Source organism: Trichoplusia ni, chromosome 7 (assembly GCF_003590095.1).
Source record: "Trichoplusia ni isolate ovarian cell line Hi5 chromosome 7, tn1, whole genome shotgun sequence".
Lineage (NCBI taxonomy): Eukaryota > Metazoa > Arthropoda > Insecta > Lepidoptera > Noctuidae > Trichoplusia > Trichoplusia ni.
Genome location: NC_039484.1, coordinates 14,871,782 through 14,885,406, shown reverse-complemented (window position 1 = coordinate 14,885,406; position 13,625 = coordinate 14,871,782). Strand labels below are relative to the sequence as shown.

General features: G+C 35.0%; 1 protein-coding gene across 1 annotated transcript; it reads left to right on the top strand.

The window, feature by feature from the left end:
- The first annotated feature begins 525 nt into the window (after window positions 1-525).
- On the top strand, window positions 526-12,681 carry LOC113495816 (leucine-rich repeat and death domain-containing protein 1). The gene is made up of 8 exons (XM_026874774.1): window positions 526-950; window positions 8,649-8,817; window positions 9,014-9,220; window positions 9,301-9,489; window positions 9,557-9,787; window positions 9,885-10,106; window positions 10,277-10,475; window positions 10,725-12,681. The coding sequence occupies exons 1-8, from the start codon at window positions 619-621 to the stop codon at window positions 11,180-11,182; spliced, it is 2,007 nt and encodes a 668-aa protein (XP_026730575.1). The 5' UTR covers window positions 526-618; the 3' UTR covers window positions 11,183-12,681.
- Window positions 12,682-13,625: the final 944 nt, after the last annotated feature.

The following is a 13,625-nucleotide window of genomic DNA, read 5'->3' as shown; positions in this document are numbered from 1 at the left end:
GACCTCTTTGGTAAAAAAAACACAAGTTAACCACGTTACGTTAATTTAATATGAAAGTTACTATGAACATTTTAAATATCAGTGATATCTCAATAAGTAGGTACGAGTGTGTTCATCTTTATCTTTGTAAACTTGGCCTATTGATAAGGTACAAGTAGTTCTTGTACATACACAGGGATCTTAGATCCTGTCTGAGGAACATATTGACCGAATTATGTCGCAGTGTCATAATTCGATATGTTATCTAAAATTACGAGTTCTCGTAACCGTTGATGAAATTTATCATAAAAATAAATAAAAAGTTAAAGCTGGTGATTTTAACATTATAAGTAAAATAATGTTAAAGATCAATTTAATTGCTGTTGCAATTCCTGACATAATAATTTTAGAATGGTTGAATTTTCGTGACATATTTATTAAAAAAATCAACACCAAAAAAGTAAAATAATGACGCTGCGCAGGATTGTACACCGACATTAAGTGGGAAATGTAATAAGGTAATACAGCTAAGGTGCAGAGTGGAGATGGCTGGATGATGCGACTGCGCGGGGTGGGCCGGGCGCCCGCGACGCACAGATTCCGAGCCAGTAGCGCGAACAGCCCCGAACGGCACACACGATGATCGCGCATAAGCACGCGCTCGCCGCCGCGCTGCTGTGTGCGCTGGCCGGCCAGCTCGGAGCTGGAGCGAGCCTGCATTGCGCCATGAGGAGGGAAATCTCACCGTGCACTTGTCGCCGAGAGGACGCCGGCACCGGAGCCATTCTAGTGGTCTGTCAACGGATCAGTGCATACGAAGAAATCGCACGAGCCCTGACTAACAAGTTCAGTCCTGAAACGAAAATCGGCTTGGATATCTCTTACTCCCAGCTTCCGGATTTCTCTGAACATAGCATCAAAGAACTCGGCCTTTCAATTACAAGGCTCAAATTAAACTTCGACAATTTAAGGCAAGTCGATTAAGAAGTATTCTAAATCATCATTGGATCTAAGTTCGGTTCGATGTGCAGTTTTTGTAACATGTGCGGTAGTGAATCTACGCAACGGCTACTTACTATGTGTAAGCTCTTTGTTGTGTAAAATAGCATTAAAATTGTGTGTATTCACGATACAAACAATGTGTAAGTTGAATGAGAAAACAACAGGTCTATGATAAGAGCAAACGACGATGAGAATCGGCTGTTATCGAGAGAGTGGGCGGCACCCTTGCCAGGGCTAGCAGCTTGTCTGATACTTCATGCGACACGTACGCATCAACTGTAAAGCAATAGCCACCACAACATCGGTTAGTCCTTGGGTAGTTTGTTCATCTCATGGAGTGAATGAGATCTAGCCACCTCTAAAAGTACCTTCTAGGGAATCAGGTCCATGATTGTTATGTCATAGCAGCTTAATATTACTACCACCGACATAACGAATTAGACAGCGGGTGTTCAGCGCACTTCACCGGGCTGTAATATTTTCTGTGGATTATTCCTGTCAAAACGACAATTAAGTCGCCCGTGACCCATGAGCTCGGCTCTTATTGACCACTCAATTGATCTTCACAGATTTTTCGGGTCATCTTAATTATTTATTTCTCTCTTGCCGTAAATTGTTTTCTTTTAAATGTATATCGAAATCTTTTAACTACTGTTTGTGACCTTTGCTTTATGAGTAGATGTACCTACTTAGTAATAATTCATTTCAGTTCTTATTTACTTCATGATTGCTATTGGAAAGTAGATTTATCTAATGGATTATTTATTAATTCCATTAGTAACCTTTCGTTAGTGAACTCCACATCGTGTGGGGATGGCATCTAGGAGACGTTGCTCGGGGTTATCGTAAGGTCACTTCTAAAGCAGTAAAATTGAATGATATCGTATTGGTCGTGTCGTATTTACTGTATTTACTCATTAATGGTGAACTAACAAATTACTGTGGTCGGTGTTTATGTATTTCGACGTAGGTTAAGTACTGGAAATTATGAATGTTTGGATATTGCAATATTATTCACTAATACACATGCCAGAATGGCTGTATCGTGATTGTTTATGTTTATATTGTTGTTTAGGATTTCAATTAGGTATTTCAAGTAGTAATGCCAAATGAAGATAGGTTTTGTATTAAAAGAACTTATAAAATAAGATGATGATTCTGTAATCTGACATGTCATGCTCGGCTTTCTATCTTAGGGTGCGATTAAAACATTCACAACAACAGTGACACAAGTATCGATTCGCAATATATGTATTTCATACACAGATCTTTTTAGTTGAAACGATTGTTTACTGCTCTATAACTCAGTATCATTGAACAAAATCGCAAATTTATTGAAAAGATCGTAAATCAAATATAAATGTACCATAATATGGTAAATTTGGTGACTATCTTTGGTGGAGATATCTTATATTGCACTAATTGTCACGGGTGACATTCACAAATATATAAAAATATCATATCAGAATAATAAGCTTCATGTTGGTAATTTATTTTCACAAACGGTACAGTAGTTCATGAGATTGATTCTTTATGATGTACAGATAACGACAAATACGTTTACAGCTATAGTTAAATTTTGTTAAGCAAGCTCTTTAAACTAAAGTAAGTGATGATCGATAAAGATTTAGTACCTAAATATTCCAAAGAACTTTTACGTCTTCATACAGAAATTAATGAAAATGATTTGTGTGTAATAAAGAAAATACATATTTAATTAAATTGATGTCAGCAAAAATGTTATTAAGACCCGAATTACTTTCATCCACTCTTACTTCACAATAAAAGTGTAAAAAAATACACAACAGTAGATACAACTTCAGAAAACTATAAATACCCAACTGAATGAGGGTACCTACAACATTAAAAGGCGATATTACACGTATTCCCATGTCGAAAATTAATTAAAAGGTGTTTTAAAGTGTTTATTTAAGTAAAGTTGAGATGAGACTCGTGTTAAGATGTAACGTGATGCGATATTTAATATATTCTCATTAATTGTAACTTTATAAATTAGGTGTATTACAATACTAAGATGAATCGATATAGATCATCAAAATTACAAATTATGTAGGCCTAGATTGTTTTTAAGGCTATTTATAAAGAAAACCTTACTAGTACTTTGTTTCTGTATGCGATTCACGGCCTAGTTCCAAGTCCAGTCCTTGTAACCACGGCGACTAATGTGTTTGATTGTTATCAATCAAAGACACACAATATTAAGGCGAAGTCCATTCACCGCCGCAAACAGTCAATAAGAATCTTTCTAAGCAAATAATTAACAGTTACTAGGAGAACTGATCCTATTTACCCAAAACTATTAAATACTTATTGCGAAATCAGTCCGAACCTCATTTTTAGGTCTTAAACGAAAATTATTCTTATATTGAGGTCTTCCAAACCCTTTAATTGATTGAGAAATTACAATCGCAGATCTTATTGCAATTTCACGTGGTATTCAATACGATTCATTAATTCATCAATCTTTCATCTAAACCTTGCAGATATATCAAGCATCTACAGAATAGTTAAATAACGGCATTTCATAAAATTTCATAAAACCGTGGAAATTCAACTGCTATATATAGTACAGTAGTGTTTGATTTATGTATATGTTTAAGGCAAGGCAAGTAGGATATAACCTTAAAATTACCCGTCGTAAAATATTGACATAGAAATACTGAAGATCTCTACTTTTGAAAAACTGGATTTTCTTTTCATTAATTAGTTTCTACTGGACCTTGTAATTTGATATTTGATACATATTTCTAAGAGTGAGAGTGGAAGTATAAATATTGTATCGTTACGGATACTTACGCTAAAGTAATGGAATACATTTTTGTGGTATAAAAAAATCTACCGTATATGCGTATGTACGGAGCGTGTGTGTCAACGCGCTGTTATTTTGTACAATTAACTCATTACTCTCACGAGAGTCATGAGTTCATGACTAAACTCCTTCTGTAAGTCTTGCACCAAGAGTGGATGCTGCCAATAATTTAAATCCTTCACTGGCGAAACATTACGATAAGGAAATATTCTGTTCTTTTTAAAAAAAAACGATAAGAAATTTAAGGTTTCAAGCCAGATTTCGATATGACGCACAGTTAAGAAGGGTTTTTTTTCTAACAATTAATTTCAGTAGGCTGATTCATATCTTTTAGCACTATCTGCTATACTATTCGTACCACGTATCTCTTAATCATTGTTCTTTGGAAAATTACACATAACAGAATGTTAAATAGCTTGGATTTTGATAAAACGCAAAATTCTTACATTTTTACAATTAAAATTCACCTACTAAAGCCAATTGCGCAATTGGACATTCATACTTGGAATTACTGGCTCAAATTTCAATCGTATCCGTCGTCATCACTTATGGGATTTCTACGAATTATAATATTATGTCACATTCGCTGGCAATTGTTATTGTAAAAGTCATGCAGTTTAGTAAAAGTCAACATATTGTAATGAAGAACGCTGTTTGTAAAGTTTTCATGAAAGTTTATAGGATACTAGATGCGGGGGTTGGAGGTTATGCCTATGTTGAATGGATGACGTAACGTGATTATGACGCTCAGAAACAATGTAACTTCAGGCTTGTCCATTTGCTTGCTTGACGACAGTTGAAACTTCAAACATACAAATTGTTAGTTAAAACTTAAAGTTGTATCAAAATAATGTGCTAAAAATCTTTGTTTTTCTCATCATTAGGGTTTAAATTTATTTGCACAACATAGGCTGGTGTATGTACCTATTAGGTAATTTATCCTGTATCATAGGTCACCAGCAGATCAATGAGTCTCCGTTGCATGTTTTACGTGAAAGAGGAATCGGACTTTTTTCGAGCCAAAAAAAAAACAAAGTTTTCATCATAGCTAGGATCGTCTAGGGCCAGCAATTTTCTAACATACGCAAACACTTCCTAAAATTTTGAACTGGATGATATATAATATGTGTGTGCAATCACGTTTGGTTCGTCAGCCAAGCCTAGCGCTTCGTTTAATTGTGTATATGCTGGTCCCGTTTTGTAATTTAATTACCCTTTGGCCTAAGCGAGAACGTCAATTATGCATCGTTCGACTCAACAAGTAGCAATCTCGATGACACGTATGGTACTTAATCCTTATTTCTTTTTATGTAAAGATCCTTTGAAATATTAGTTTAGTAAGATTCATATTTCTCTATATAAATACAGCCTTTGTTCTTACGGTCATAGCGAATTTTAGTTTTATGGTTAAAAAAGGGTATAGTACCACCGTGCAATTTATAAACTGAAAGGATAAACCTTTTAAATCAAATACCTATGTAACTCCTTTTCAAGCTAATTACCTAGTTATCCTATTCAACAACATTTTATCTGAAACTGCCTACCAGAAACAAATTAGCGAGTCGATTTTGAAAACATGTTATTTAAACCTACTTACATATGAAACACATGTTATCTTACTTAATCTCTGCATTTGTTCTGGTTTAGAATGTTTTCCTCAAAATATGTGACACAAATGAAAGAATGAACGTCGCGCTCTAAAGTTCACAGAAGTGGTAAAGCAAAGCCCTGCAATTACTACACAGCAAGGGTAATAAGTAAATAAGCAAAATTACGTAATACGACAAACTTATATCTCATTGAGCCGGCGTCGATAGCGATAACTAATGTAATTGCCAATCATTTGTGTCAAAAAGTATGATGAACGCGTTGTGAATGCACGCCGCGCGTGGTAGTGGTGAGAGGGATGGTCGCTGCGGCGCACAGAGCTCGCACTCCGCTGACCATGCGACCATTTGGCGCCGCCACTGCATTGATAACCCGGAACGTTGACCTCTTTACATTAATGTCTACTAAACTCGCGTCACTGCATGCACTTAGACCAGCGTATAGGCTCAGCGCCTTTAAGTCTTTCAGCGTCAATCAAAATCAAAGGTTACCTATTTGTTGACAATTATTACTACCGATCGGTTCGCACTATACGTTGTTTTATCAATGTGTATGACAAAAATGTGATCTCACAATTGTATCTAGTATTTTAGGTTGCCTTGCTATGTCATTAAGCATACAGAATATGTTGCTAAAATTAATGTTTCAAACAACAATAATAATTTTAATGAAATCTACCCATAAATTGTAAACATTGGCTGGCCTGAAACAAGTTATCGGTAAAAGATATGGAAACGCTGATACGAAAAAAGTTGGAATAAATATCAAAGCTTGATAGTAAAGCTTGTAGGTATGTAGGTATTTAGTAGACATGGTCTTCAATCACTGCTAAATATTTGAGACTGGCAAGATTGTGTATGATGTAGGTTTTCGAAATATTTATCAAAGGATCTGTTCGGCTAGTTTTTGTTAACTAATTTGGATAGATAAAAATAATCGTAGTCCGTAGCACTTATTCATTGTCGGTTCGAAGTAATCTCAATAGTTATTTATTATTGAGCGTTACCATTTATATCGTCTTTCTCCATTTTGGCACGATGTTGTTATAATAATGAAAACAATGTAAACATCCTTTCCAAGCAATCGCGGAGATCGGGCCTACATCTATCCTTGAATCTGAAAACCATCTCATGTTATAACATCGTTGAGGAAAGTAGTAACAAAATGGACCAACTTGACAAGAGTCAAGTCGAGTCAAGACTGTTAAAAAACGAAAGAACTTGAAAACGTAGGGATGTGGTAGTGGCATAGGTACATAGGGTGTAGCATGTCCGAAACGAAATGCCATGAAACACAGACCCACATCAGGAAACGTAGGAAAATTCAAGCGAAGCGGGATTGTAGTAGCTATAGCTAGCCTTCCATGCTTAAAAACTTGTTTTTCGTGTTAGGTTCCTTCCTTAGCTTTGGCTCGTCAAAGACCGAATTAGAAAAGCGACCGCACGTTTATTAGCACGTGTTTGATAATGTTATCGATATTTCATTAGATCGTTGTAAGCAACTCTGATACCGCAGTAGTTGTGAGTTGTAAAATTATAATAATTATAAAGCATGTCCTCGACTCTGACTGACTAATTCTCTCGGCTTACTTGGTCTATTTTGTTTATTTCCCCTTTTGCTTCATTATCGACGTTAAGTTTAAAGTTTACGTGTCTTGTTGTTAATTTGATAGAACTATTGTATCTGTAAACAACATTTGATACAATAAAGTCTTGTGTTCATCGAGTAAGATAAAAAGTTATATTTATCTTAAGAATTATTTTTACCCTTCGGTTGACTGCGCTCGGTGTCGAGAACCGATGGGTTGGTTTATAGGGGATAACGCTTATAAAATTTATTTTGTTACGTTAGCTAAGATTTATTTCATAAATTGAAACTTTATTCAGTATTTTGAAGAAGAGGGCGAGCACAACCAAAAATGTTAGTGTCCGTGATGAGTTTTTACTTGCTTAAGTATCATGTTCCGTTACCGTGCCCTCTTATCCGCAATACTGCATAAAAGCAAAACTACGTAAATATCACATAGGTACAAAGAATTAACAATATAACAAAAGGCATTATAGATAAAGCAAAAATACAGTTTCTCAGAAGTATCTAAATCAAACGTTTCTCACATTGCTGAATTTATTTTTTTGGACAGTCTCGAGGTATTTTGGGTAGATAAAATTAAATAATCATTGCTAAGGTAGCCTAGTGATCTAGTAATGGTGGTAGATAAAGCTGGGTACATGGTAACCAACATTTTGACGCTACAGTCTGAAATGGCACGTGATAATGTAAAAAAAGGAGTAAGATCCGCTGCGACGGTCAAAAGACGGGGGAGAAAGACCAACAAATGAAGGTCTGCGCCCAGCAGTTGATTACGCAAGTACGATGTTGAAGTAACAAAGTTAAATGGTTATGATTGATAAAATGTTAATGATGTAAATCAATTGTCTTTTATTTGTCATAGCCCAAACGTATCTCGAAATCAGTTATTTATTTTACAAGTGAAGTCTCCTTATTGTAAATACAGGTGAATGCAATAAAGTAGTTTTGCATAATTGAGAGCATTATTATAAAATACATTTGATTTACAGTAAAGGCTGTAAACAAGGTTAGACTAATGGCGGACAAAAATGGCTTTTGGAAATAGTTTAATGGTACTTGAAGAACGTTAATTTTTCCATAGACAGAAAGTAGTATTTTAAATTATGGCCGCATTTTTAATTTGTGTACGTTGTATTTATTTGCCTCTAATTCAGCGTAGCGTTGAATTGAGGTCATAGTCCGTGCTCGAGTACCCTTTTTTTTTAAAGATAACGTAGTTATCCTAAGAAAACAAAAAACAAAACTTTAAGAACATTTTAATCGATTTTGGGACAACTAAAGAGTTAAAGTAAAGTGATTTCTTGTAGGTACTAAAGATCCCTCGAAAAAACATCAGGAATGGGTTTTAGTTTTATTTACTTTGAACGTCAAGCTACCACCACAGCTTGTTTCAATAAAACAATTACCATGCAAGAGTATCGTCCAAGATTTAGTACTAACAGTACTTAAGCACTATCTAGAAAGCCTTGAAATAGTTGTAGACCCATTCAATGACCAGTAAAAATGTCACGCCGTAGATTCATTCAATTGTCTTGATAACGGAGCCGTACCTATATTCTATGTATGATATTCAGATAACCAGCTGTGATAGATTTACAAACCGAATTATATTAATGGCCCGTGTTTTTTTCCTTTCCAGTGATTTAAAAGAAAGTGTATTTACTAAGTTGGACTTGGTGGACTACTTCAGCTTAGCGGACAATTCGTTAACTGAGATGCCGCGACATGTTCTACAGCACCTGCCTCACGTGAAAACCCTTGACCTTTGTAGAAACAAAATTGTTAAGCTTACTGAAGAAGACTTTAGAGTAAGTAAATTACTTCACATTCTTAAAATAATACTTACTACTATGTAGCTTTGAAAAAGTACTAACTACAGACAGCTATAAAGTAAAAACCAATAAATATATAAATATACAATTATAATATGAACACAGCAAAGATAAACTTACGCCTTTTAAATGCATCGATCTTAGTGACTCAATTAATTCTTATTTATTCTAGGACATACAAGAAGTAGAACACTTATTGGTAGCTGATAATCAAATATCCAAGATTGAGAGAGATGCCGTACCTAAAGCATTGAAGCACGTCCACCTTGGAATTAATAAGCTCAGTTCTCTTAATGGAGCTCTGAGGGATTTGGATGACTTGGAATGGATATTTATTAATGCTAACAATTTAAAAACAATCGATAATGAATTGCCAGTCGTAAGTATAATTCACTTTGAAATGGCTGATATAGGAAATAAGTAAAAAATCAAAACATTTTAGAAATATGTTATTTTCAGAAAGCCAAACGGATCGTGCTGATACATGCTGCCCATAATGACTTGCAGAGCTTACCAAAAGATTTAAAACAAATGCCATCACTAGAATCTTTATATTTCTATGGCAACAGTATAAAGTCGCTGGACGGAGCACTACAAAAATCAAGAAGGCTAATGAGGATAGGACTTTCATTCAACAAAATTGAAAGCGTAAGTATCAATGATGGCATATTGTTGTATTGTTCGTGCATTATAATAAATATTTTTTGTTTAATAGCTAGCTGAAGATGAGTTCACTGAAGCCGAAAAATTGGCCGAGCTGGATATTGCTTACAATCAACTAAAGTCTTTAAATGGGTCTTTAAAGAGTTTGAAATCATTGAGATACTTAAATTTAACTCACAATTATATGACGGAATTCTCGTTGCAAGAAATTAAGGGCCTAAAGAGATTGTCCGTTATTGACTTGTCTCACAACAGGATTAGTCTTATCACGGGAAATATGGAAGTAAGTTGGTTTCGGTAATACATATTATGTTACATATAATTGATTTTTCAGGTCGTTAAAAATTTTACACATTTCTAATATTTGATTTACTTTACAGAATTTAGTGGATGTTGAAACTCGAGTTTTAGAGTTAAGATTGGATCACAATCGAATCCTTAGTTTGGGAGGAGCTCTTATGGGGTTGCATGGTCTCTTACGACTTAATTTAAGCAACAATCTTCTCCAACAAATTTCACCGGATGATCTTATAGGCTTGGAAGATTTGAGACTGCTCGATGTATCACATAACCATATTACAACTCTAGAAGAAACTTCGAAGGTTTGTTTGAAAACTGGAAAATAACAGTGTGCCAATTTGATTGTAACGCTTTGCGAGCTCATGCGATTTAATCACAAATTGTGTCTGAAATTGTGCATAGCTGCTGCGATATAGGTATCTTGTTTATTGATTTAAAATATAAAGTTGCAGTAATCTATCTTTATTTCCAGACATTTTTGCCATCACTTGAGGAATTAATTGCCCACCATAATAACATCACATTACTTGATAAGGATTTCCATGGATTACCTTCGCTATGTATAGCTGACTTGTCATATAATAAAATTAAGACGGTAAACTATGACCTTGTATCGAAATCCCGATGTACTATTAACGGAGTTCCTAGTGTATTGAAGATTTACCTTCAAGGTACGTGTGGTTTTACTTATTCTATGTAGAGGAAAACTGTAGCTATAAGATACCTTAAGTTTTATTAATCTATGTGGTGTTGGTGGCAAAGCGAATTTATTGATTTTGATAAACTGCCTGAACGATTTCTAATGCTTAAGCGAATATTATAATACATAACTGATAGCAATCCCTCTAATTATCTGTAGGCCCTATGGCTAGTGTACCTTTTTTGAATCACGTATATATTCCTAGGATATTACATTACAGATAATCCTGTGCTATGCGACGATCGACTGTACGAGCTGATCACGGTGCTCGAAAGCTTGAATGCAAGACTTAATGGCGCTTCAACTTGTGTGGCGTCGCAGACAACCGCGCCGATATTAATGCGAGCGCTTAATGACGTAGTGCCACCGCAAGACAGCTCACCAGTTATTGTAGTGACAAAAGTGAACGGCGGACTTCGAGCGGTGTCTGAGAGTGCCGATCGCGACGCAGCTTCACCGCAAATTCCTCAACTTGTGTACCAGCGTGTGGGCGCTTTATTCGGCCACATGTTACCTGAACGTGAAGGCGGACTACCTGTTGTGGTTGAGCCACCTGTCACGTTGCCACCCGCTAATACTAACGTGGTAGTGAAGTGGCCCGATGAACGGAGAACAGATGAAACACACCCGCTAGTCGATCACCTACGACTTCGCGACTTAAACGCTTCGCCGCAGTGAGAGCAGGAGACCCGGGCGCGCGCACGTCGATGACAGCGAAATGATTGCTTCGCCTTAACAAATATACTGCCAAAACATTAGGCTAGGGCAGAGTGTCTTCTGATTCGGTCGGGCGCATGGAAATTTTGGATTAGATAGGTATCATCCCATTCTGTTAGGTATGCGATGTAAGGAAGCTGCGTTAGGTACACCGACAGTGTATCTTATAATGATCCTATTTTGAATACATCGAGTAAACGTGTAACTAGTAGTAACTTTAGTATGTAGCAAGTATTATCCGAATGGTAAAATTTCATCGTAGCAAAATGTAAAGGCGTGTTTATAAGCTCGTTGAAATGTGTTAAAGATTTATTTTATTGATGTGGATATTAAATGGTGCAATCTACGCCAGTAAAATAAAACATAGCGCAGCATATTTTGATTATTGTTCCTTTTCACAGTTGCAAAATAATTATTTTACATAAGCATATGTGTACATAATGACACTGGTTTTACTAAAGGTTTTAATATATCTTGTAATTGAAACATGTTATTAAAGTTACTGTATATTTTTTACGGAATCACCAATTCAGAAAAGATATACAGTACCTGCGTAAGTGTAGGGGTTTATCAAAAAGTAAATGTAATTAGAATATACGAATTAAATTATTACAATAACTGTGAAGCTTGGCACTCATAAATCGTTACTAGTTAGGTATTGAAATATGTTATAGCAATAGTAAATACATAGTAATATTTGTGCGTCGCCTGATAAAAACCATGTTCATCATGTAGACCACTTCTTATGATAGTTTGCTTGTAGTTAGTCTTTAGGAACACAATATCTATGGTCTTGTTTTCACTGTTCGATCACTGAGTACCAAGCTTACCATGTCGATATGCCAAATATAATGTAATATTTTAGTAAACCGAATCGCGAATGCCTATGGTGACTATAAACTAGAATAGTTGACTGTATTTATTTATTATTATAACTAAGATCATTAATGGGCTTCGTTAGTATACTTTTGACCTACATACTTGATTTGCCATAAAGGCTTTCCTGTTATTTCCTAGTTGTAAGAAAAACCTGGTAAACCAGTGTAATTATTATCGTAGCTGTCGGTTTGTCTGAATGCGTGATAATGTGTTGACGTTTAAATCAATCTTCTTATTAAGTTTGAAAAATATATAAAAAACATAATTGTACCCAAATACAGTTAAGTTTCTCATACTTACAAATAAGATTGGTTTGGACTACTTAAGTTAATTATTAGGTGACTTCTATTATTTATGTATCATAAAAATAAAGAGAGTAAACATTTTCAAATTCTCTTCAACCAAAAGTAGATTATTTTTTTCGATATTAGATATTATTAGATATGGATTTTCGTATGGAACTGTACCTAAAATAACTTATGTAATTAACTACTATAATTTGTTAAGATTTAGATATTTGGTAGTTTAATTTAAAATGTCGATTAACAATTACTAATAAAAAATATAAAGTGCTAACCATTTACAATTATTTATTTTGTATTTCCTATTCCCTGGAGTTGGCTATTTCATTATCATCATATTAAGTACACAATATAAAAGAAAATAAGACTTTGCTACTGACAAAAGGTAAGGAAAGAAAAAAGGTAGGATTCCAGATTAATTCTAATAATTGATTCTAATCTAAAATCGAAAGTAGTGCGTGATATTCTCCCACGTACCTTATGCATGGAAGACGCGGCGCCGCCGTGGTAGGCCGAGGAAGCGGTGGCAGCATTATCTTAACGCATACTGTGTGGGCTATTCCAAGTGACCCAGGATAGAGAATTGTGGAAAGGCTTTAGGGGTGGCCTTTGCCCAGCTGTGGGACACAGAAGATAATAAAATATAAAAACTATTTTAACATTACTACATATTTATGTTCTACAATATTGTATTATGAAAAAAAGGTTTTGGCCACCAATAGTTTTGTTAAAAGACTTAGGAAGTATCATACTTTTAAATAATTCCTTAGTAAGTATTTATCATTCTTTGTATGTCATTAGGTAAGTAAGAAAACTGAAAAGAAATATTATAATTCATATTGAAGTGAAAATACAGGAGACAATTAATTATGGTCTCTCGATCTAAGGAGCACGTCTTATTCAGCCGCAAGAGCAGTTAAAATAAAGGTATCAAAAGTAATAAACAGACCGTTTAGACAACAAGCCGATCATGAGGTAGTGAAGAAGGTACTAGTTTACTAAAGTTTGTTAAACAGATTTTTCAAATTTCACTCAGTTCTGTTATAGAAATTTTGACTTCAACACGCGCAACTTTGGCAATCTGAAAATGGACGGACAGATTCAAAATATTCAAATTTCGCGCCTAAGGTTTAGTCTAGTTTGTCTATGGGTGGCTGATTAAACTCTCCATAAAAACAGGGCTTTTGAGACCCCAGAAAATATGATTGTTGTAATAATTCATT

Bases quoted from the DNA above. Each gene is read 5' to 3' on its own strand.
- LOC113495816 (XM_026874774.1), top strand. From the start codon at position 619: ATGATCGCGCATAAGCACGCGCTCGCCGCCGCGCTGCTGTGTGCGCTG. The intron at 10,107-10,276 runs GTTTGTTTGAAA...CTTTATTTCCAG, and splicing joins CTCTAGAAGAAACTTCGAAG to ACATTTTTGCCATCACTTGA. The intron at 10,476-10,724 runs GTACGTGTGGTT...ATTACATTACAG, and splicing joins ATTGAAGATTTACCTTCAAG to ATAATCCTGTGCTATGCGAC.